At 37.0% G+C, this 27,073-nt stretch overlaps 1 protein-coding gene across 3 annotated transcripts in view; it reads right to left on the reverse strand.

The window, feature by feature from the left end:
* Positions 1-1,667: 1,667 nt before the first annotated feature.
* Positions 1,668-27,073, reverse strand: part of ccdc102a (coiled-coil domain containing 102A) — a 159,959-nt gene continuing 134,553 nt past the window's right edge. For 2 of the 3 annotated variants that reach the window (XM_079605019.1, XM_079605020.1), the window contains exons 6-9: positions 25,422-25,631; positions 11,173-11,343; positions 10,597-10,700; positions 2,190-3,647 (exon numbers count right to left, since the gene is read on the reverse strand). In XM_079605019.1, coding sequence (XP_079461145.1) covers positions 3,506-3,647; positions 10,597-10,700; positions 11,173-11,343; positions 25,422-25,631 — 627 coding nt within the window. In that variant the 3' untranslated portion in view covers positions 2,190-3,505. Of the gene's footprint in view, positions 3,648-10,596; positions 10,701-11,172; positions 11,344-25,421; positions 25,632-27,073 lie in introns of all 3 variants that reach the window. The other variant, XM_079605018.1, reaches the window with a different exon arrangement.

Here is a 27,073-nt window from a genome sequence, read left to right on the forward strand (position 1 = left end):
TCGGAACATATTGCACTTTTAGTGTTATGGCTTGTATTGAAGCTTGAACTACCATTAACTTTCTCCTCAGGATGTATTGTTCTTAGCTACACGCAAATACCCTTTTGCCAGACATTTTGGTGGGTAGCCTTTGTATGACATCACACTGTAAAACAATTTGCTGCGATTATTTATCACAACTTAAAATTTTAAGTTTTAATAAAGTTTTATTACAACTTTAAAAAGTATGTGTTCATGCTTGACTTAAAATATTAAGTTTAGTTAACTTTAGTTTAGTTAAGTTGGATATTTAAGTTCTCAACAAATTTTAAGTTGTTATAACTAATCGCAGCCACATTTTTTACAGTGCAAAAGTAACTGTAAAACTTTCTGCAAAAAAACAAAACAAAAAAAACCTGATACTTTTTTCAAAAAGTCATACAGGTTTGGAAAGACAATGTTGAGTAAATGATGATAGAATTTCTTCTACAGTGTGTTATTTTGTAATAGGTCTCCTCTCTAGGCATTGTACTAGTCATGAATGATACCTCAAAAAGTGCAGCTGCCGAGGAGAGGCGTGTTATGACTTTTCAGACTTGCAATGAAATTCCCATAGACTTGTATTGTAGGTTCCAGTTGTATTCTTGAGACAAGAATATCAGACACCTGGGGTGGGACTTGCAAACAAAACGGAACCAGCTAGTAACTATAACTATCACTCAGAATACCACATCAACCACATAGCAACACCCTAGCAACCACCCAGAACACCTCAGCAATGGGGCAGTATTTCAAACACTACTCAGTTTCCTCAGAAAAGCTATGTTAAAATCTAGAGTCAGTTTTTATCACATAGAAGCCGTATTCCACTGAAGATCTCTTTTTAATTGTAGTAAATCTATACTGTACGCAGCATGACCAGATAATACATGGAGAAAAGCAGAGCTACACAGGGAAAGTACTACATGCTGTATCTCATTACACTCGATACAGTTCCCTCCACCGCCTGCTGACAATCTATAATAGGTGTCAATGTGGCAAAGTGTGTTCTAGACACTCGGTGGGGAAACCTTGTTAATCTCCATATGGATATTACCATAGTGTTCTCGGTGCATGCACACTTTTGAGCCGTCATACGTGAGGTCTCCAGATGTCAATATTGGATTTGGCTTTTACAGAAGCACTCAGATACCTCGACAAGTTTGAGATGTGGATAATTGGAGGTCGTTAAAGGGGCCGGGAAGAAGTAAGGATGTTATTTTAGTCTTTGCCTGCTTCAGATTATGACTTGCTACATTAACCATAAGTGCAGGTGGAACTGAGGACACACTACATTAGGTAGCAAAAAAAGTTTAACACCTCGTCTCTTCTCCTTCAGGGACACAGAAAGACTCTGTCAGCATCTGACATACATGGGTGGAGGAGACAGCGAGATACCCGAGATGAGCTTAAGTGAAGATTTTAGAAGTTTAACACGGTAAGAAACATGGCCAAAATAGGGGATAATAAAACTATATTAAGAGACAGAGCAGCTTTAGCGTCCAATGGAAGCTAAAACACTAAAGCTGCACATCACTATTATAAAGGACTGGGAAGTTTCTCAAAGCCAAAGTAATAGCCAAAATATCCATTGAAGCAGAACAAAACCTGATGCAGTTTAAACATATATTTAAACGCACAAAATAATAAGTCTCTAGGGACTTTAGTTTATTGCATGTTATGCACAAGCACATTGACCTTCCAACTGCATCTGCAATCTGTAAATGTATTTGGCAAAGTAAAAATAATTACTTTTGGGGTCTGCTTCGCTATATAAGCAAGCTCTCCAGAAAAAAAAACACACAAAAAAACATTGCTGTGATCTTGCCATGCAACCTATTACAAACCAATGAATACAGAGACGCGTAAAGAAAGAGATATCCGTCCTGGGGTCATCTTTGGTTGCTGAAGCGTGTCTAAAAGAGGAATGATTAAAGTATAACATTACCTGCATTGTAATTAATTATCATGTGAACAATGCGCATGTACTCAAAGCATACGAGACAGGTTTTAAGAGATGTTATTATAAAGATGTCAGAGAGAGGCACAGCATCCATAGAAAGGTGCAATCCACCATGTGATCATGCAACAGTCATTTTGATCATCTTTTGCTTCATTATTGTGATGTATATACAATTGAAACTGGTTCCAAAACGAGAAAAGAAATGTATAGGGCAGGAGTTGATTTTGTCAGTCAATATTTACTGTATATACACTTAACATTTATAGAGATAAAATACAAACACAAACAAATACAAAAAAACTGTATTACAGGCAACTTAGGTAAAAAACGAACATCTGATAAATACTTTAATATGACCAGTACAAATGTCCCAGTCGAAGATGAGTCAGTATTGGTCCCTATTGCAGATGTAGACAGTATCATATTGCTTAAAAGTCTGTTTAAAATCAACGGCACATTTGTTAAAATGTTCCGTCATGCACTGGTCCCTTTCAAAGGTTTAATACAAAAGGGGAAAGCAATTATTCTCGAATATATTTAATAAGAATCCAACCGACTCGTTCACAAACTACCCACGGTCCCCCCTCCCTAGTTCCTATATAAAACAAGACTACTCCTCCACTGCAAAGACAGAAACACATTTATATGGTCACCAAGAAGAACTTTAGGACAATTAAAGCAAGACTACTTCCGAAAAACAAAGCACTTGCAGTAACAACACAGCAGAAATGAAATGTTCCCCAGACACAGGGAACATAATCATCATGTTCATCTGGTGTTAAGGGATGGGGGTGTGTGGGAGGGCCGACAAAAGATTAAATGGGAAATCAAAATGAATGGGAAGAGCAAAAGGGAATAGTGGAAAAGGGTGACAAGACAGAATTATAATGCAGAGGATGGGAAAATAAATGAAGAGAGGAGGAAGGGAACACGCATGTAAACAGTACATGAAGCAGAAGTATTGTATGGATGCATGGGTGCTTTTAGAGGTCATCCCAGGTCAGACAAGAGATGAGAATGTGAACTGTGTCAATTTCCTTCCAGGGTTACTGCTTAAAAGTGTGAACAAGTTACAATGGGCTTTTTTTCAGGTTTGAACTGTGTGTACCAGCGCATACGTCCACTTATTACTTTACCATGTGCATTATCACTAGGCATCAAATGGGCTTCATGAGACCCTCAAAAGTCATAGGGTTAAAACAGTTTGGTCTATTAATAAGCTTTGAACCTGTATCCTTATATATCATCTATGTGCCATCTAGGACTGTAACCAGCAATATATTGGTGGAGACACAAGCAGATTTTTTTTAACATGAGAATTCATACACCGTTTAAAGCCCTGGCATACACTTTATAAGCTGTCAAAAACAGGCTACTGAAAAATCGCTGTTTATCTGTCTGCTGGGGATTGTGGAGTCTGTGTCCTCTTCTGGACTCAGCTGAGAGATGGAATGAAAGGGAAGGTGAAATGCTTGGGTACGATCTACGAGTCTTTCGTCCATTTCCTGGAGTGGAGTGAACGGTTTAGGGGATCTGAAGCTGCAGTTCTTCTTCCTCATCTTCATCAGGGTCACTAGGGGGGCCGTCTGCGTCTTCAGGCCCAAAACGCGTTGAAGCTGATGTCATCATCTTGCCAAAGAGGCCTGGATTCTGCTGACGCCTTAGCCTTTCACAAAAAAAAAATAAAAAATAACAATGTAAATCAAGTAAATGCACAAAGACAAACGAGAGAAGGAAAGAAAAAAGAATGAGAAATCCGTAATCGCAGTGGAATCAAAAAGTACATTTGGGCACTTAAGCCACACTTAAAATCACTGCATCAGATGAGAAAAATAATCAAGTGTCATTTAAAGAGATAAACTACAAGCATACATTTTAAGTAACACATTTCACTAAAAGTTAATTTTTTTAAATTATAATCAATAATGTACTCTTCAAAATGGCAGTAGAAAGTCTGAGAAAAGGTCTAGCATCATTTGTCACTGTTGATTTCACATTAGGTTGTTCATTCACTTTTAAATGGAGCTTTAGCCACTGTAAGTAACTTTAAGTCATGAGAATTCTTGGTATCTCCATTACATCAATTAAAATAAGAACAAGAAACAAGAAGCTAACCAACAAAAAGGAGCTCTGAGAATCATAGTAACTGTTTATCTCCATTATTACTGGCATGGCAACCACTGGCAAACAATAATAATACATGCTAATAGATAAATAAAGGCCAGTACTGCATCAGAAAATAAACATGGGCAAATGCAAATTAGCTCAGAATGAGTAACCAGTGGGCAAATTAATGGAATAAATCATATTTTTTATGATGATGATTTATATGATATCTTAATATTTGAGAGTATTATAACAGCAAACACAAAACAGGTGGTCATTAGCACAGACAGCATTCTGACAACACTCTTTTGAATGGCCATCCTTTTTTCTTTTGGACTTTTTCGCTCTGTTTTGTGTCTCTATTCTTGTCAGGCACTGTATTTGTATGTTTTTGATGTAATTGTAAGGAAATATTGGCCCTGTGGAATGTCAGGAAACATGCTGCTGGGATAAACAGACAAGGTAAAACAATCAAAACAACAAATAATACAGAAAAAGAACAAGAGGTTGATGTAAGAAATGGAGGGAGAGAGAAAAAGCCCTCTTGTCTTTGAACAGTTGATGACTCACTATATAGTTAGTGTTTGAATAACTGAACAGATGAAAAGCTTCTCTGGGTGTATTCAGGGGCGTATAAGGGCCCAGGATCCTCCACAGAAGAGGGACCTACTGTCAGGAAACACTAAACATTGCTAAATTACACATTACACTAGTTTGACCACAGTGGCTCACTCACAGGCTAAAAGCTTTTGGAGTCCAAAGCTTCACAGGGCTACAATTTTCACTAGAGATCATAAATACAGAGACGCATACAAATAGTGAAACAAAATTGATTCTTGTTGAGCCCACACAGTGACTCATGTCTTCAGGGTTTATCTGAGAGACCATGAATATTTTAGCATTTTAACATTTGGCTGGCAGATAAATAACATGGACATAATTATTTAAAATGTAAATACATGTAAAAAGGATATTTTTTTCTTGTAGCTTTCTGTCAGTTCTAGATAGTTCTTTAAACCAAAATCACCAGAGACTAAAATACTGTGTGAATTTTTATCTTATAAATGTTATATATGTATCTATGTATATATAAAATAAAATATAATTTAAAATGCAGTTTATTTCATTGAATGTAACAACAACATGATCCTTCATAAATAATTTTAATATGCTCATGTAATGTCTTATCTATGTAATGATGCAATCTTGTAATGTAATGTAAATGTAAACTGATATTTCCTACTTACACACTACAGCAAAAGATATACTGTAAATAACTGGCTTGAAACCATTTTTTGTGTGAAAATACTACCGTACCTACTACTTTTGCACCGTACTGTATATGACTGCTGTCATTGCTTGACATTTCATGTCAACTACTCGTTTACAATTCAAGTTCTGATCAGCAACTCTGCTAGCCTTTCATTCTTCAATTTGTTCATTGAGGCAAAGAATAAACTCAGACCCTCAGGCATATTATCTGTTCTGTTTTGATGTAAAACATTACACAATCATTTAGGGTGTGGAATTGACTTCTGCACTACCAAACCAATGGAAAACCAATGTGACCAATAGGAAAGCAGCAATGTAATTGTTCTACCCCAGCGCTACTGGCACAGAGACATGTACAATACAGAACATGTCAGTCAGACAAAGCAACCGTGAAATCACGACACCAATGTCACGTGGATGATAATCCCATTCTACACCACAGACATTTTCATTATCCTTTGTTTGATTTATTTATTAATATATCCCCCTCTTCAACTCCCCCATACATAACGCAGAGAAACTCGCTCCCTTTCTCTAGTTCTCTCTGCCACACAAAGCTGATGAGTTGCCTGTCACTCAGTGGAGGTGTGCTTTTAAGTGTCTGCCTTTTAATGTCTGTACACTCAGATAAGAATGCAACTGGCGAGCCACATTAAATCTGCACAGATCCACACCATCAGCTCTCTCGATCTGATCTATCTCACACAAAGCCCCATCACCATGTCTCCGTCTTTGTGTAGCTCATTCCTCCATGCAGAACCGTCTCTGGCACATTCCTCAGAGCTTTCAAGCTATCGGGTCTACTATCAGACTACTTGCAGGAGTGCACTGCTATACTGTTAGTATATCCATGGCTTTGCGTATGAAATTCATTGCATGCATGTTTTTGTACAGAAATGACCAGATCTAATGCAATCATTTCTTATATCAGTCTTAAGAAAATCCATAAGAGAGCAACCTCACACTTCAATTTTATAGAGATCGTTCACCCTAAAATGAAAATTCAGTCATCATTTACATACCCTCATGTCATTCCAAACCTGTATGACTGACTTTCTTCTGTGGAACATAGAAGATAATTTGATAAATGTGTTTTTTTTCTCCCGTTCATACAACCAAAACTGTTTGGCAACTAATATTCGTCCAAATATCTTCTTTTGTGCTCTGCAGAAGAAAGAAAGTCATACAGGTTTGGAACGAGAGTTAATAAATGACAACAGAATAAGCATTTTTGAGTGAACTCTCCCTTTAAGTTCTATATTTAGTCTGAGCTATTTGAAAGGTGTTGTGGTTTTTAAACCACAGACAGACCATGGGGATTACAGTCAACATATATGGAGGACAAAGTGTTCAACGCATGTGCCATATGTGACAATCCTGAGTGTACATGCAGACCTGGTAGGCTTCTCTGCTGGGATTAGGAGCATTGTCTGCCCTCATATATCGATTTACACACAAAGTTTATGATTATAGACTGAAGCACATACAGTCAATTACATCTACTCTCTGTAGAGACCTAGGTAGAGAGAAAGAGAGAGGAAGAGACAGAGAGACATGAATAAAAAGAGAGAATTAGAGCAAGGGCCTTAGCAGATAGGACTAAAACGAGTAGAGGGAACAACAACAAGCCACTAAGAGTGAAACAGAAATGAAAGACAGTGAGTTCACAGCTTTCCAATGAAGAAAGAAGCAAATAGTCACGGTGGGGGTGCCAAATGGTGCTGCCGGTGGGCTGAGCAGAGCTGCTGTCTCATGCTGCGAGACTAACAGACAGACACAGCCGCTGAGAGCAGGACAGCGGGCGAGAGGAGCCAACCTCAATCATGAGATCTGATCCTTTTCTGTGTGTCCACTGTGCCCACAGCAGATATTATGGTTTATGGTATTCTTGCTGCAGGACATCAAGTGGGCGGAGTCACAGCCAGCTGGGAAATGATGCGACTGAACTTCCTGTGGCATTAGATATGGGTATGAACTCTAAGTCAACTCAGCGACTGAAGCACTATCAGTTCCTTAATGCTGTCATTTCCAGCCTTCTCCTGTCACCTTGACAACGCTTACTCCAAATCAACCTCTAGAGACCATCCTCGGTCTCCATGACAACTTGGACAAGCGCTCAACTCCATCTGTCACCCTATCCACCCATGGCCTGCTCCTCTCTTCCTCAAACCCCGGCCCACCTCTCAGAGGGACGGTCGGAATGTTCTCGCATCCTTTCTTCAACAACTCCTCTTTCATATTGAGGATTGGCACTCGCTGACAGCCTAGTTAGCAACCTTATCTCCCAATAGAGCATTTTAGTTTAGTTTTTGAGCAAACTCAAATATGTTTTGTATATATATATATATATTAAAAAGGGGTTATTGTGTGCACATCCCAACTTCTGGCAGGTGCTGGACAAAAAGGAATATTAAAACGAAAGGATTGTAATGTCCGCAACACTGCTACTAACTCCCATATTTAATAAAATTGCAACGTTTCGACCCTACTGGGTCTTCTTCAGGCAAATGATAAACCACATGTGATACAGAGATATATAGGCCTTACAATCAACTGACCCACCCTGTGATTACAATTAGCTTGATTGGGTCTGAACAAGCCTAATAACCCCACTAATTACTTAATTAAGAGAACACTTACATGGAAACAACAAGCAACATACACAGGAAACAATTCCATATATATATATACACAAGTTAACCCCAATATAATTTTATGAAGAAAAAAAGAAAAAAAGAAAAAAACCCACATATACATATAACTTACTTGAATGTAGTCAAAAACAGTTAATTACCTACAAAAAAGCTGTGCATACTCACATATACATATGTATTTAAACCCACAATCATATACATACATAAATACAGGCTACATCAATACAACTGTCCACTCATTATAAGAATGGCTTTATGTCAAAATCTTCATTAAGACCATAAGGAGACATTGTATTTAAATAATAAATCCAAAAAGTTTCCCGTTGGAGAAGCCTGTTACCATGATGATCATGGTAACAGGCTTCTCCAACGGGAAACTTTTTGGATTTATTATCCAGATTTATTATTTATTATTGATGTAGCCTGTATTTATGTATGTACAGTATATGATTGTGGGTTTAAATACATATGTATATGTGAGTATGCACAGCTTTTTTGTAGGTAATTAACTGTTTTTGACTACATTCAAGTAAGTTATATGTATATGTGGGTTTTTTTCTTTTTTTCTTTTTTTCTTCATAAAATTATATTGGGGTTAACTTGTGTATATATATATATGGAATTGTTTCCTGTGTATGTTGCTTGTTGTTTCCATGTAAGTGTTCTCTTAATTAAGTAATTAGTGGGGTTATTAGGCTTGTTCAGACCCAATCAAGCTAATTGTAATCACAGGGTGGGTCAGTTGATTGTAAGGCCTATATATCTCTGTATCACATGTGGTTTATCATTTGCCTGAAGAAGACCCAGTAGGGTCGAAACGTTGCAATTTTATTAAATATGGGAGTTAGTAGCAGTGTTGCGGACATTACAATCCTTTCGTTTTTATATATATATATACACACTGTATATAAATAAATGTGGCACCTCAAGTTAAAGTCTATGTAAACATGCTTTTTTATTAAATCATTTAGCAATGAAAGTGCATTTGCTTTTTCAAAAAATTATTCCTTGAAAGTACAATGAAAGCTTTCATTAACTTAAACGTGTTCAATGAAACCATTAAGGGACAGGATTTGTTCCAAACTGTAGACATGCATGAAACCTCAAACTTAGGATTTTCCCAGTCAAAAGAAGGGACAAAAATATCACTAGTCTGGTTTCCATATCAGATTTGCACAAAACATTTGCGATATTTTCTAAATGTCGATAAAAAACAATTGCGAAATGACGCGTTTCCATTAACGAAGCTATGCGACTAAAACATATTTTTTTACCTTTTGCAAGAAGTCATTCCAAAAATAATGGCAACGGATGTTAGTGGGTTTTTACGTATCGCAGCCACGGCACTAGCCGTTATTTTTAATCGAAGGAGACGTAGGTATATTATCCAAGTCCCTTATACTTGGCAGCAGCTGTATGAGGTTTCTCCCTCCTATCTGCTTCAAGGTCTTGATAAATTGTGGCATTTCTTTGTTGTTTAGAATCCAGTATTCCCGTAATACTTTTATCTTTTATGAGTTTAATAAAGAACTCTTGTCTCGTCTTCTCCCCAAACATAACGTGTCATCTTTAAAGAATGATCGACTGTTACGTATGCCATGTGACCTGTAAATGTGAAAAACGGTTTCCATTGCAGTTTTGTGAAATATTCCTTTTTCGAATGGCCTGAAAAACCACCTCGCGGGCATAACATATTTTTTGTGATATATTTTTGCGAAATGTATGTTTCCATTGGGCATATTTTCAATTCACAATTTAAATGTGTGCAATTTAAAAGGTAATGGTAACACAGCTACTGAGACATGGGGGAGAGCTCTGTTGAAATGGATCAGTACGCGACGACACAAATCAGTCACAACATAGCAATGCTCTAACAACCACTCCATACGCTACTTACATTTTTTTCAGAAAATTTAAAAATCGCCTTTAAATTACAATGACATTTTACCTGAAATGAGAGTCGGCTATTTTTTCTCAACAGTCTGGACTGAATCCAACAGACATCTCTTACCCACAAAGGAAAGTTAGCCGTGCACAAATCCAATGTGAAGAACCCAATCTGCAAGGCTGCATTTTTTAGATAAATGACTTTAGTTTTCATGACAATCTAAAAATGTCATCATATGTATCTACACAGGTGTGACGTGGAGGAATTATGCTTTGCGAATGTCTTAATCATTAGAAGCTTTTCATCAGTCTCTACAAACACCATGCCGACATGCCTGTCACTGTTCTCTCCAGCTGCGGGGGGCCCGAGCCCACAACACTGCTTCATGTCTCCCTGTTACTACGGTAACCCACAGCCAGCCAGCCTGGGATTGGCTGCGGGTAGGTGCAAGCCTGAATGCAGGCAGAATAATGAGAGAGAGACTGAAAGAGAGAACGCGGCCGAGGGAATCGTTGACAGTTTACCCTATAAACCTGCCATCTTATTCACGATGCTGTGTAACAGAAGCTTATCCTGTATTCATTGCTGATCAAAAGAGATCTGAACTGAGCACAATATTCTCAAATGTATCCCACAGTTGACCTGGAACAGAGATACTTCCGAGTCAGTGAGTGTGCATATATTTATCTGGTTACCTGGATTGTAGGTGCTCCAGCTGAACTTGTAGGTTCTCTGACTGCTCCACTTGCTCATCCAGGGATCTCTGTAGCTTTCTGGTCTGATTATGAGCCTCATCCAACTGAACGATTGCATAATACATCGTTTAGGGATCATATATATATATATATATACATACGTGTTGTCAATATAGCGTACAATCAGTGATCATAGCAAACGTAAAGATTTAGTTTTCTGTGATTTTCTTAAAATTGTTGCTGAGAATTCTGCTGATTTAAATATATCACTAATGCAATGCTATCTGGCTGGTGATCAAAACTGTGAAAATGACTTGAGACAGGAAAAATGGGTTGAAAATAATTTTGTGTTATAATTGTTTATTGTCCTAGCAAAGATGAATTTATCTCTATATAATTTTGTAAAGTAACAGCTGAATCAATTTGTTGTAAAGTTTAAACACATTACATAACATATCAAACACACTTACTGTTGAGTCCTGTATTCAATTTAAATAAAAGGACAACAACAAAGAAAACCACAGAATACACCCCAATCAATTATGAAATTAATTTTGAGCAAGTGCTTTGGTTCACCTCATCTTCAGCCTGGCCCAGCTCTTTCTTCAGCTCCTCCACCCTCAGTCTGAGTTTCTTAACTTCGGTCTCATGCTGTTCCACACGCCGGTTAGCATGTGCTAGCTCAGCCATCTTCTCCTGGTACTGTTTTTTAACCTTGGAGTGGACGTGCCGCAAATCTGCCAACTCCTGCAAGAGAGCAGATGCATTGACACCATGTTCTAGATACAAGACTGAGAACTCAATCATCATCATAACCAACCTGTATACTGCTTAGTGACAGTAACTTTTTCATATACTTTGACACAGAATCAATATAAAAATGTGTGTTAGGGGGGTATTATATACCTTATCAGCCTAGCTCATGAATATTAATCTGGGCTCTGGCTATATTGGGATTATTATACTCTACTGATGGTACATTCACTGGTTTTCAGAAGCTGTTGGCCTGCAAGAGTTTTTCTCTTTGCACTGCAGCCAAGCAAAACAAAGCTCATAAATATAATGATTATTGCCCGCGTGTGAAGTATGATCTGTAAAAACTCTACAAGTTCTATAATGGTTACTACACCCCTGCTAAAGACTAAAAGTGCTGTTAACCTTATGCAGTGAAATAAGAAAAACCCATTCTGAGCTCATTTTCAATATGCCTAGTTTTAAAGGGGTGGTATAATGCCCCTTTTTACAAGATGAAAAATAAGTCTCTGATGTTCCCAAAGTGTGAATGTGAAGGTTTAGCTCAAAATACACCACAGACATTTTTTATAGCATGTTAAAATTGTCCCTTTTTGAGGGTGAGAAAAAACCCTTTGTTTTGTGTGTCCCTTTAAATGCAAATGAGCTGCTGCTCTCTGCACAGAGGGCGGAGCTACAACAGCTCGCGTTATTAACAGCTTGCAGACACATACTAAAATGGCAGAAACTGTTCAGCCTTTTATGTTCAAACCGGCATGTATTGTGAAACTGCAGCTTAATGCTTACGCAAAATAAATATGATCTGTATTCTTCTGACTTCCATTTTTCGCACTTACACTTTTGGCACGTTTTTTCGCACAAATATGGCCAAAAGCACTGCAAGCCTGTGAACAGCAATTTGCAAGCGAAAACAACAGAGTCAGGAACTGTAAAACAGATTGATCGCGTAAAATCAACCTTTGTGTAAAATTAACTGTAGCAAATGTCTAAATGACTTGTGTACATGAGGCAAAAAAAGTTCCCGAAATCGAAATAAACCGATTTGTACAGTTGCGTCTTTCTTTTAGCTGTGCTTACGGTTTTGGCACGATTCTATCACTCATTAAGTTTTGAGCAAGCGCGAAGAGGAGGGCGGGTCCACCTTCTTCATGCAGCCAATCAAATGAGCTTTTCGCCGACTCTTGATTTACTCTTATCTGATTGGTTCAATAAACACGCAAGCCGCCAGAACACATCTTTATCTTCATTTGGCTCAGCATCGTTCTCATTGCCGAAATTGTACTTTTATTGCACACATACATATTAATTAAGTAAATAAATCATGTTTGCTTAATAAGCTGTGCACAATTAGGCTGACTATATGAGTTAATACTGAATTTCGAGCTGCATTCGATTCTTTATGACATCATATTACCTTCCTAGACATTAATAAAAAGGACACTGTGCTTCAGTTCCCATCACAACACAAGGGATTGTGATGGGGAGCCCAAGTCATATCTAATCACCAAATAAAACACCCCACGACCAACAAAGAACATTATGTTGCGAACAGAAGGTGCATTGCCCCCCTATAGTGTTTGTTTCCTTCTCTTATTATTATTATTCTGCTCCCATTGGAGTCTATTGCAGACTATAGAGCAGTGGAGTAAAAAGTTTAACACAGTAATTGTCATGTTTGAATAATACAAAGTTGTCAAATGTAACCCATCATGGCTCAAAGGAACAATGTGTTATTTTCTATTACAATTGAATACTTTTGCTCTGCCTCACTTTTTATACCATTTTTGGGAACAGTGTAAATAAAACAGCAATGCAGAAATGTTCAACTATACTTTTTATATTATGAAAGCCTTGGAAGAATCTCTTTACATCTACCATCTTGAAAACCACTCAAACCCGCCACAAGAAGCTGTGCCCTGATTAGGATCGGGAAACCACAGCCTCAAGTATTTAAATCAGACAAGACAAACTAACACTGACAATGTATTCTGTATCCAGGTATTTGTCCAAGTCGATCTTGAGGTTAGACAAGACCTCTGAAGAGAGACAGTTCCTGGTAAGCGCTATACCACAGCCCATTTATTCACCAACGAAGGAAAACGAAGACAAAACAAACTAACATAAATAAAGGGTGCATGTGGAACAGTTGGAAAAAACACTCGGGATGATAGAAACCCCTTCTTATCTATGGATAATAAAAAAAAATTATCTGATTAAAACAAACAACCAAACAATCTCTTTACATTTCAACTTTAACATTGAAGTCCAATTCACCATTTAGGGATTTTTTCATTCTCATTCTGAGAGCATGAATATAATGCTTTTTGAAACACCTTTCAAAAGGTTGTGGTCAGTAAGATATTCTTACTGAATGATTTCTGAAGGATCATGTGACACTAAAGACTAGTGTAATGATGCTGCACATTTAGCTTTGCCATCAGAGGAATAAATAAAACTTTAAATTTAAATAGAAAATGGTTATCAAATTGTAATATTTAAAAATATTACTGCTTTTTTTCTCTTTTTTTAATGCTTGGTGAGCATGAGGCTTAAAATCTTACCGACCCTAAACCTTTGAATGAAAAAAGTGCACATATTACCTGATGCATAGGTACCTAGTATAAAAGAATTTAAATCAGTGCTGGAAATATATCCAGAAGTTTGAGGACATGTGTTTCTAAATACATGTATAAAGAACAGAAGAAAAAAAAAACTAATATAATCAATAATTCATTAATCTACAAATGTACAAGTCTAAAGTCCTTCCATGTATAATGCAAGTTTGTCCATTACATTGGCAACATATGGTCTTACACACTCACTTCAAACCAACAGTTAAGTCAAGTACTTATGAGTATCTCTAAGTGAGAAATGGGAAATGACCCAGGATGATCTACTTAGTGTTCCGACCTTCTCTCATTTCTACACACACAGCTCATACAAACCTCAGTGACCATTAAAGTGAAGAACAAAGAAAGAGAAAGTCTAGGGAGATCGAGGGGGGTGGAAGCCAAAGGGAAGCACCAGAATACATTAATAATTTAAGAGGATAATCAAGTAGCTAGACAAATCTCATTCATAATGTACCTCCCCCATCACATGAGCAGCCAAACTGTCTATTTGTTTTAGAGCGGGAGCATGTAGGCAATTATACGGAGATTCATACGCGTTTAGTATCAGTGGTTCACCCTTTTCACACTGGTATGAAAGAGTAGATCTAAAAAGAAAATACCTTAAAAGATAGTAACAGTTAAAAAAAGACACACACACACACACACACACACACACACGGCAGAATGAGAATCCCAGGCCGCTGTGTTCTATTGATTTCTGGGTCACTGGAAAGGAGGACAAGATCTACTTGTGTTTTTACTGAGAGAGCCACAGCATAGTTAACCTCAGAGCAAATCACACTGCTCTGTATGTGGAGCACATCGCTCAATATGACCTGCCGGGGTGTTTTGCGTGTGTCTGGTGTGATCAAAAGTGTTCAAGACAAATCAAATGTATTTAAAAACTGTCAATGATTATTTCAAGTGATGTAACATACATATGGGCATTTTTTATCAGTCTTATATGTTTAGGTTCAGTAATTTTACTTTAATGGCAATGTAAAGGTTATTAGTCAGTTATTGAAATGCCTTATTAAAAAAAAAGTCTCTTTAGTCAATTCATTGGTATTTGACAAAACATTTTTTTCTTTTGCTGCAAAACTAGCCAAGTCCGTGTGTGTTTTTGTGCAAAAACCACCTCTTTGGACAAGACAGTAAAATAGTCAAATGTGATCCGTGGTCTTTCCCAATAACACCATATCTCTCTTCAGTCACTCTTCACTGTCATCAAGGCTCAAAAATATAGTCAAAAAATAGTTCACACAGTACAGCCATATTGACACAAAAATGACAGCAAACTTTATTGGATAACAACAACAAACAGAAGATAAATAGAAGACTGTATACAATAACTACACCATATACACTATGCTCAAAATAAAAAAATATATAAATGTATATTTAAAATGTAATAACATATACACACACATATATATATATATATATATATATATATATATATATATATATATATATATATATATATATATATATATATTCAGACACATTTATATATATATATATAAAATATATTTTTTTATCAAAATAAATAATACATTTTAAGTCAGTAAACATTAAACTGATATTAGTCAAATCTAAATACATTGTCATAAAATGTACATTTCTAGTATAATTTACTAGAACATCTTGTTTAGTTACAAATCTCTGTAAACAGGATAAATACTTACAAAATACATACATATATATATTCATTTTATATACAGTACAGTGCAAAAGTCTTAGGCACGTTCTTATTTTCATAAAAAAGCCAGTAATTTATATATTTTGCTCTATTGTGTCAGTAGGAAAGTTTACATTTCCAAACATTCCTTTTGCCATTAACTGTAATCATCCAGTGAGATTCTTGTATGCATAAGGAGCAACAGCTGGTATGATCCATACAGAGATCTGATCTCACCATCATCTGTTTGTCTGTTAATTAATTTTTTTATTTTATTTATGACATTATTTTTGAAAGGATCCTCACAGTACTACCCAAAATGCCCAACACGTTTCACAGTACTGTAGCTTTGCAAGTATATAGGTTTCTTCAAGCGTCTTGGAAGTGTTGCCACAGTTCTTCTGGATTTAGTCTGTCTCAGTTTTTTCAGTTTCTTCACAGACAGATTCAATGATGGTGAGATCAGATCTGTGTAGATCATACCAGCTGTTGTCAGATTCCTTGTACAGAAATCTCACAGGATTATTACAGCTAATGGCAAAAGGAATGTTTGTAAATGTAAATTGATATTTCCTATACTGACACAATATATATATATATAACTAGCTTAAAACCATTTTTTAAAATGAAAATACTAAGACTTTTGCACAGTACTACACACATATGCCAGACGTTTGACATTTGATGGAGACGTTTAAATACTGTGTAAATATGTTTTTTTACTATATTTTTTAACCTGTTACCTTTATACTCATTCAGAAAGGACAGTGAAGAGTGACTGGAGAGAGATAGGGTGATCGGGAAACATATTTTTGTTTTACATATTGTCCCCGATCATGTCAGTCAGATCTTAGCAGTTTGCAGATTGTTTTGTGAACTTGTCACAATGTATTTTGTGAGGTTTTGCAAGAGGCCGTTTTGAAATATGGTGCTGTGTAAACTAGATTTGAACAGAAAGCAAACCTGCCACCCTGTGTAAGTATTGATATTCATTTCACTTATGAAAATATGTTTCTATCTTATGTAACATAAGCAAAAAACTGTCCATTCCATCAGACATCAAAGTCCTACACCTGAAAGAAATAACAATATCAATGTCACTCATCTAGCTTACAACATGTTTTGTGAAATGACAGATAGGTTAAAAAAAAAGAGAGGTCATGCAAAACAGTGAAATATTGTATGTGAAAGTAGAAAACTTCAAAGAAAAGATAGAGATTAGCATGAGAGGCATATGGCAGAAACCATCTGAGAAGATGAAAAATACATGTTAAGTGGGAGGAAGGTAAAATTACAAATGACATCATATTAAAAAAAGGAGCCTGTGATTTAACAGCCTTCTCCACTTAGAAGTTAAATTTTTCATCTGGGGTAATTTGGGCCTAGCCATCTTTGGTGAGTGTTTTGATACTGAAAGAAAGTGGAAGGAAAAAATAGGGCTGGATGAATAAAACATGCCACGTCATGATGAATGATCTATGATGCTACAGAAATTTACTGCAGCAGAAGGAAATGGAAAGTGAGAAATGGAAACCTGGGATACGGGAAGAGACACTTGATCAACACACACAGATTTACACATACGGTTCTACACACGGGAATACAACAAGAGAATGTGAAGACAAAAAAATCCAGAGTATAATGATATAAAGATGAATGCAAACAGACACATACGCACAGAGCAAACGAAGGCAGGGTGAGATTGTACAGCCGCATGGGGAAAGCTGTTAAATGGCTTTAACACTGGCTAAACCCCCTCACTGGCTTTCAGATCCTGAAATGTGCTTAAACATGTGGCCCACTGCACTCAGAACACACACCTTGCCACGCAAGACACAATCACCTCTTCCTGTCGCTCACTTCCACTCTAAAAGATCTGAAATACACCAATGCAGTCTTAGAATATTCTATTTCCTTTTCATTTTGCCTTTCATGCAGCCGCATCGAGAGCAGGGAGACGAGAGCTTTTTGACGTGCTCACCTAATGCTGTGCATCGAGTGGCTCCAATGGATGCCGCCCATGCAAAGCCAGCTATAAAAGCAAAGGCTTTAGTTTGGAATATATAATATTAGTGAATTTTAGCTAAATAAATCAGTCAAATTATTTCGGTTCACTTTGCACTTATTTCTTCTTTGCAGCTCTATGACATAAAGTAGGTTTTATATAATTTCTGGAGCTTACAGCTAACCCGGCTTTCTCACTCGCTGCCAAGAGCCAAGATAAGAAAGAAAAGCAAACTCCACTCCTGGTGTGTGCATATAGTATATTGACATAAAGATGCCTCACACCCACATATCTAGTTATACAACCCAGCCATGATGGCAGAGAATATGTAATGCTCAGAAGAAATGATGAAGCTAAATATGCATTCTTATATGTAATATCATGAAGTCTGCAGGTAAAATGGTCAATTGCCTGCTAATTTACTCTAGAACGTTCATTAACATTCTCCAGTCTGAAAAACAACGAAAAAAGTCTAGTTGTTTATTTAAAAATTCATAAAACATATAAATGGCCTGAGAGGGATGGGGAAAATATACATACAATTAATTTTAATATAAAATACAATATATAATTATATCATTTATTATTATTTTTATTGAAACATAAACAAATGTCATATAAATGATTATATAATCATTTTAATGTAATATAAACTAGAACAATTATATTTGTATTATAAATATGATTATATATGAAAATAACAATTTTAACGATCTATAATAATAATAACAAATATCAAAGTTACATAGATTGGTAACACTTTACAATAAGGTTTTTTTTTATTAGTTAACTACATTAGCTTCTACATTAGAACTAACAATGAAAAATACTTTAAACATCTAGTAATCTTAGATAATGTTAATGTCAGCAATTACGAATACTTTATTTAAATGCAATGTTGTATGTGTTAATATTAATTAATGGACCTGAGCTAACATGAAAAAACTATGATTAGTTGCATTTCTTTAATCAACTATATTTAACAAAGATTAATAAATACTGTTAACAAATGTATTGCTCATTGTTAGTTAATGTTAATTAACAAATGGATCCTCATTGAAGAGTGTTACCCATAGATTTAAGGGGGGCACGGTCTGGACAGGTAAAAGAAGGTTGTGAATTGGAATCCACAAAGTGGTGATCCATGATCTGAAGATTCACTTACTACGGTGTCCTCAAGTGCTGCTCCAGGGAAATGCCTCCATCAGTTTGCTTTACATAAGAAAGCATCTTGTAATGAACATAAACACTACACCTCTGTTACATGTTTCTTTAACTTCAAGTGCAGCTGGAATCCAGCACAAACCCCTGACCCTGCCTTACAGCTATCATTACAGCGGAGGATTAGATCAAGTCTAATAAGACAGCTAAGAGAGAGCACAGTCTGGGGGAGGGACGCCTCAGTCGATGGGAAAATGGGGGCGATGTAGGAGCTGCTAGAGCCATAATGGTTTCTCAGCCAGTTTGTGCCTTCCTAACACTATTTCTCTAGACAGACTGAAAGGATGATTCACTCACTCCAGTTTTATAGTGCGCAAAAAACAGTGGGCCAGGAGCTATGATCAAACCGTGTCTGTGTTCTCTTAGTGGCCCTGACCTGAGACCAAGCAACATGCAGTCCAACTGGCCAGGAAAATAGATGTGCCGTCTACAAATAGAATTTGCTGTGCCGTTCAAATGAATGGTGCTTTGTGGGCAAATCTACACAGCCTGAATCTAAATTGGTGTTCACCTTGTGGTTTTAACATGCATCCTCCCAGACAGGGTCCAAAATTAACACTTGCTAAGTAAAGCAAACCCAGGACCTGCTAAATAATCCAACCACTACACAATGAACCGTGCTGTTCGTCACAATTGTGCAAAGAAATAATTAAATTATTCAAATTTTAATATTTTTTTATTTTATTTAAATGTATATATTTATTAAATATATTACCATACTTCAAAAATGTTGATGCCATAAGGAAAACATATTCCTGCAGCGTTGCTGTAGCTCTAACATTAGAGGATGGTACTAGCAATGACAAGCTCATGGGTTTTTTTCTGGACCCTGCTCACATAGTATAGATGTGGCATTTCACCCTATTGCTTATCAGATTCAACTAAAGTCATGAATTTAGAATAGCATTTAAGCACAGTTAAACAAAGCTTCATTGAAATGCCACAAGATAGACACACCATGACCCTGGGCTTGTGCTGCAGAGCCGTGCTAGTGTTTGTTCACTGCTTTAGGGGTTCATGAGGCCTCGTCCGGACTACATAGCACCCATCGAAACATCACATGACCATTAACCCCGAGATCAGATTAAAGCCAGACTATTTCACCTGCTCTAGCCCTTCTCACTTTCCTTATTCAATCCTGAAGTTCCAATTACTTTTTCCTTTGCTTCCCTTCTGTCTCTCTCACTCTCCTGTCACCTCTTCCATTCATCCTCTCTGTCTCACCTTCATTACCTCCATGCAATTTCACAGTGCGGATCCATTGTCCTCTGTGATTGTATTGTCCAGCCGTCCATTTCTTCCCCCCTTTCACAATCTCTCTATTGTAAGTGAGATGAACACTGCACTCTTTTTCAGCACATTATCCTCATATCGTCATCCTCATCATTCTCTCTCACTCCTTTTTGCAGAAGGACTTCTGTTTAACCTTCATTTCACCTCCCCCACTTTTCCCTCCTATTGGCCCTGAGAGAAGGCTTTTTTTGCTGACCGAGAGCTCTCTCGATCAAAAAAAAAAGAAAGAACCCAGACATCGGTATCAGAGCTGCTCAACCCTTACATGTCAATGTCTAGGCTTATACATCTTAATTTAAAATGTTCTGAATCTTCAAATATGCAAATCTGGAAGAAGATTTCCCTTGAGTTCAGATCCTTGGATTTCATTTTCAACAGCACATTCCGCACATAGATACGTACACCTTGTCGTTTGTCCCGTTTGGGTTAGACAGTGGGCTGTAGATCAGCAGTAATGGCATGTTGTCAGTGCCGGCTAACTGGGACATTAGCCTCAGTGGCTCATAAATAAGCCATAGCAGTAGGTGCTAATGGGTTCATTTAAACTCAGACCTGGCCTTATAGGGCTCTGCTGACTGGCGTGGGATCATGGGAGAAGTGACTAATGTGTGGACACAGTGTCATGCTCCCAACACATAGGAAGTCTACTAACACAGCACACTGACAACAGCATTAGAGGGACAGTTCAACCAAAAGTTAAAAATCTGTCATCATTTACTTTACTATTATATGTCATTCAAACCTGTATGACTTTCTTTCTTCTGCAGAAGACATCTGAAGAATGATTCAAATGTTTTATAATAAAAAACAACATTGACTTTCATTGTATATATATATATATATATATATATATATATATATATATATATATATATATATATATATATATATATATATATATATATATATATATATAAAGTGCCAATAGAAACATTTTAAAAATTGTTTTCCAGAGAAGAAAGAACGTCATGCAGATTTGGAAGATTGAGAGTAAATGAGGACAATTTTCATTTTTTGTGAACTATCCATGATCAGTGTTGTTATTATTAAAATATAGTAATAATAATAATTATTATTTATATATATATATATATATATATATATATATATATATATATACTAATATTAAAATAACATTGACTTCAGTTTATTAATCTAAACCACGAATGTGTGTGTAGATTTTCATTGTCAATATCTAATTTGCTCCTGATAAATGCAGTTTAAAGGTTTAAAGTATTTTAAAGTATTAAAGTATATCTCTTCTGTGCTATCAAAACATTTTTTCTGTTTGGTTGAGCGGTCTGACATGTAAATTTCGGACTTAACAAAGTCATGAGTTTGGACTGGGAAGCTTTTTTTGTAGCTACTGGTGAAAAAATTACACCCTTCACATTTAAGCTCCTGCATTGCATAAAAATGGAATAATCATAAACATTTCTGAGGACAAAGTTAGAGGAATGAGTGTTGGCAAATGGTGATGGATGAAAAATAAAAAAGAAGGAGAGAAAAATGTGCATGAGACACCTCAATAAGTTAAGGGCGACCCCTATGAGAAAAACACAGCAGGCCCAAATGGAAAACCTCTGGAGAAGCAGCCCAGAAACCGAAAGGCAAGACAATTCATTTCACACTGGCTTACTCCAGATGTAGCACACTAGAGAAGCTCATTTACACACACACCACCCACACACACACACACACACGAGATGCAAATCAGAGCACATGGGCTCCCACATTGGCCGTCGATACTGTTTACCGCATTTCCATCAGAAAGTAGGAGCAACAACAGCAGATGAGCAGCCAATATAGGCTCATTAATCATTGTGATTGGTGAATGAACTCGCTCTCTGCACAATCAGAGCAGGAGGCATAAACACCTGTGTGGAGGAGCAAGTGGCTGGCCAGATGTTGAAGGAGTTTAAGGAGAGGCAGGCTGCTGAACAGAACGTGAAGAACACATCTGTATATGGAGAAAATTCGAGACAGGACATTTGTTTTCCACGATCCTCAAAATCTTTACACTTAAATTATTTTGCTTAACTGCTTGAAATACATTTTGTAGACAATGTAAATTGTGTCTTTTTTTAAAACATATATTATATATCGGTGATTATAAAATAATGATATATTATAATAACATGTATTACGGTTTAAAACTTTTCAATTGATTTAAACAGTTTACAATGTAACCAATTATTTATTTCACGAGACAATTTCTATACTTCTATTTGTGTTATTCTATAGTTAAAATAATAATAATATAAAAATTATTTATATACTTATGCGTATAGTGCAGGTCAAAGAGCTTTAAAAAATCTGAATATAAAAACTAATTTAATCATTCAAATAAATATGTAAATGTTAACTGTGCCTAAATATTTTTATATAATAATTACAAAAATTATATAACTTTCTGTATAGAACCTTTTAATAACGATAACTTTTTAATAAACAATTTCTCAAAAATCTCCATTTCTCCCATACTTCTAAATGTTATACTCACAACTGTATGGAATATGACTTTACTGTTGACTATATTACTATTTTATAACATTCTGCATTTTATAACATAAATAAATTCAATTGCAATATGTTTGGTAAAACATTTGACTAGAAATGTAAATGATCTGTAGAGAGAGAAATGAACAAAAAAAATGAGTGAGCGAGATTGAAAAAGTATGGTATTAAAATGACCTCCAGAAAGACAAACTTCTCTTTGATCCGGGAGCAAAGAGACAGACTTTAACTCCAGTTCAAAGCTTGTCTACTCTAGACTCAACAAACCCTTTAGGAATAAAAAAAACTGTACAGCCAATGTTTGCCAATGTTCCTCCATCTGGATAGAGGCCTAATCATTTTATTCGTGTTTGTTGAAACACAAGCGTCATCATGTATTAGCCCCACACAAACATGCTTTGAAGTTTGTAAGAGGTCACGGTCCCAAACAAAACCAGTCCCTGATCAAAACAAACGCACACATAAAAACAAAGAGAGACAACAGCAGAACCAATAGCAGAATCTCCACCTGCACGATTCACCTGGAGCCTTTTTGATGTGTGTGTGTGTGTGTGTGTGTGTGTGTGTGTGTGTGTGTGTGTGTGTGTGTGTGTATGTGTGATGTGCCGACCTGCAGCTGTGTGCTTGTACACGCACCGCTGTCTCAGTCAGACTGAATTCTGACTGAGCCTCGGCCAACCTGATGAATCCCTTTCGAATCAGCGTGTAGCCTTCCAGATGGGCACCAGACAGCATGTTACAAAGGGCCGTGATCCAGGCCTTAAAGCAGGGATATTCAATTACACTTTACATTTTTACATTTCCTTCTTAAGAAGAATAAAATAATAATTTGCATGCTAATAGGAAATCTCTGTGATTTTTAGACAGGCTGAGATGAATGACAGGGCTAAAGGGTTTTATATGAGAAGTCTCTTATGTTCACCAAGGCTGCATTTATTTGATTATGATTCAGTAAAAACAGTAATACTTTGAAATATTATTACTAAAAAAAAAAACGGTTTCCCATTTTAATTTATATTTATATAAAAACAAATTTATTCCTGTGAATTTTCAGGATTATTACTCCAGTCTTCAGTGTCACATGATCCTTCAGAAATCATTCTAATATGCTGATTTGGTGCTCAAGAGACATTTCTCATTATTATCAGTGTTAAAAACAGTGAAGCTTAAGTGAACAGTGTTTTTTGTGGAAACCCTGATACATTTTTTCAGGATTCTTTGATAAATAGAAAATTCTAAAGAAATGCATTTATATGTATCGGTATCGGGTGATACAGCTTCCAGTAATCGGTGATCGGCCCCAAAAATCCTGATCGGAGCACCCCTACTGTAAATGTAAAAGTCAAGTCGCACACAAACACACTATATAAATATATTCACTATAGATATTTCCAAGATTTCATTAACTTGTATAACTTTCCCACTCCTACAAATCTCAATTAAAATGTCTGACATTTCCTAGTTCTCCACGACTCTGGGAGCCCTGCCCCGAGTACAAAGACGCTACTAATGAGTGATCAAATCAATATTTCATTTCTTGTAGGGATGGCAAACACCAGAAAATCACACACACAGGAAGTAGCCACTGAATCCCATTCCCAATATTCTGCACATACTGGGTTTAACAGCAAATATGACAGCATACATCAATCTACGGGTGAGAGCCGAAGGAAACGCGGGAGAAAGTGAGAAAGCGGCTGGAGCGGAATATGATTTCAGTATCAATCACACTTTGTTCTTTTTGTCAGTGATGGTGCATCGTCCTCAGTGCGCCGTGGCCTGTTTCTCCGCTCCTGTCCTCATCGATCCATTTGCTTCAACAGCTCCTGAGCAAGCTCATCAATCTCTCCGTGTTTCTCTCCCAGACTGCAGGCCGCCGGCCACTATCAGGACATCACTCGTGTGGGAATGTGCAACAGCATGTGGACACACGCGCACGCACACACACACACACACACGCACGCGTAACACCATTCTCACATGGCCATATGTTGTGCATTTAACAAATAAGCCAACACATTGAGCCTCGCATGCAGGGATTACATGTCCATTTCCTGGCGCAATATCCCTATTCCCTTGTTACTGGATTAATTGACAAGCTACGCTCACTTTTAACCCCTTTCACCCAGTTCATTTCCTTTCAGCATACCTCTGGCCACTAAAACAACTCACTCTGCTCATATTCATCTTTCCCTCATCACCGCTCTCTTTAAATCTTTCCGACTTTCTAAGCAGAAGCGTAAGAGCAGGTGAGCGAGTGATTTACGGCGTATATATGAGGGGAGCTTTGGATCACTTCATAAATCTCTGGCTGTGCTAATGGTCGCTCATAAGGGCTCTGGCCATAAGTGTCTGGATTTCCTGACACACTACTTTAATAGAGCCTCACCAGCATCTTACAAACACACACACTCACACACTGAACAACTTTCTCAGCACAGCCAATATACAACATAAGACGTCCATCAAAACTGTGTGGCAGCTATTGCGCACATCCACTGTCTTGCAGAACAGGGCGCACGCCTCTCAGCACCGTTTCTGATGGATATGGCCTCTTTACGTCAGTGACACTGCCTGGATTTATTGCAGGAAGAGGCTCAGATACTTTGCGAACTGCCACCACACCTCATCCATCTCTCATATGCTGTATAGTAGAATCTGAGCTGATGCTGAGATGCTGAGAAATGCTTACTTATATAGGTTTGTGATTATTTGTGAGGTTACTGCGCTCTCCTTCACTCACCTTGTTCCTCTCAAACAGCTCACACTGGATGGTCTTGAGGTCAGTGTCGAGGGCGCTGGCGGCCTGCCTGCGCTTGCGTGCCAGCTGCTCCTCCAGGTCCTCCATCTGGGTGCGCAGCTTTTTGTTTTCCCTCTCCAGAGCCAGCTTTTCCGTCTCCAGCCGCTCCCGACGACCCCACTCTGCTGCATTCTCCACCTGCAGACGCTCCATCTGCACATGCACACATGCATTCAGAGAAATACATGACAACACAATAGAAGACAAAATACATGAGGACAAAGATAAAGTCAATTTGAATGTAAAGCTATTCCTAACATTTACAAATTTCCCATAAGCACAACATTTTAGCACAAGATAAATAAAAACAAAATGCATCACTATGAAACATTTCACCCTAAATGTAAATATTCACAATGGTTTAATATTTTACCAAATATTCAAACGCAGGGATTAATACATTACCTGGAGTGTAGGCTGATTTTATTTATTTAAGTATGTTTGGGGTCTGATGCTGAAAGAAGTCTCTTAGGCTCACCAAGACTGCATTTATTTGATCAAAAATACAGTAAAAACAAAAATATTGTAAAATAAAAAATATATATTTTTTCAGGATTCTTTGGTGAATATAAAGTTTAGATTTATTTGATATTTATATAAATAACTTTTGGTCAATTTAATGCACCCTTGCTGAATCAAAATATGAATTGCGTGTTAGAGATTTACCCAAATGTGGATCTAACCTTGAAATCAACTGGAAGGGTGTTTTTGCATATCCTGCTTTTACAGTTTTATTTTTCAATCTGTTAAATTCAGTAAATAAATACTTCATAAAACTGTTTTGGATAAATGTCAAGCTTAATTTGTTAAATTAATTTGTTTATTAGTTCAAACTTCTTTTCACTTGGAAAATCCACACAAAAAAGGTTATGCAGGTTTTGGTTCCCAAACCTTACCTTTTTTTCTGTTAAGCATTAGAACAATTAGTATCGTAAAAGCATTATACAAATGTATATAAATATATTTTGACTGAACAGTTTTTTTTGTTACATCCTAAAATTCCTATTCCGGAAAACGACAAAAGCATATACTGTGTGCAGAACTCTAAGTATATAAAATATGGAGACAGCATTTCCCATGTGTATACCCATAATCAGGAAGGACTAATGCTTATGCTGCATTAGCACACAGGACTACTATTACCCCAGAATGTTGTTGAACTAAGTGAAGGGCTCTCCATGATTTCCCAGTTCTGACCTGCCGCTAAAAGCAGTTTAATGGGAAACCATTTCTCCTAGATTCACCTTAAGTGCTGGCTGACTTTCATACCCCAAACTCTTCCAGACCAACTAGTCATTAATATTTCTATAATGTCATTTGACTGCCTAGACGAGGCAGTGCCTGTGAATTGCCTCGATTCCTGAGGGCAGAGATGAAGGGAGGTCACCATGGGATTTTGGAGATGAGGGGACACAGCGGATTCTGAGCCGACACACAGGAGTGGCAGCGCTCTTTAAGGAGCGCATCAAAGTGCAAAATGTCACTCTCTCCTGCCAGGTTCATCTCAGCAACACCCCGCTGATAACGCTGCATGCTGGGAATGTGTTAGAGCAGCTTCTGTCATTACGCCAGCCTGACTAACAGAGGGATGTGGT

Source organism: Phoxinus phoxinus (genome assembly GCF_949152265.1).
Source record: "Phoxinus phoxinus genome assembly, chromosome: 2".
In the NCBI taxonomy this organism is placed as follows: Eukaryota; Metazoa; Chordata; class Actinopteri; order Cypriniformes; family Leuciscidae; genus Phoxinus; species Phoxinus phoxinus.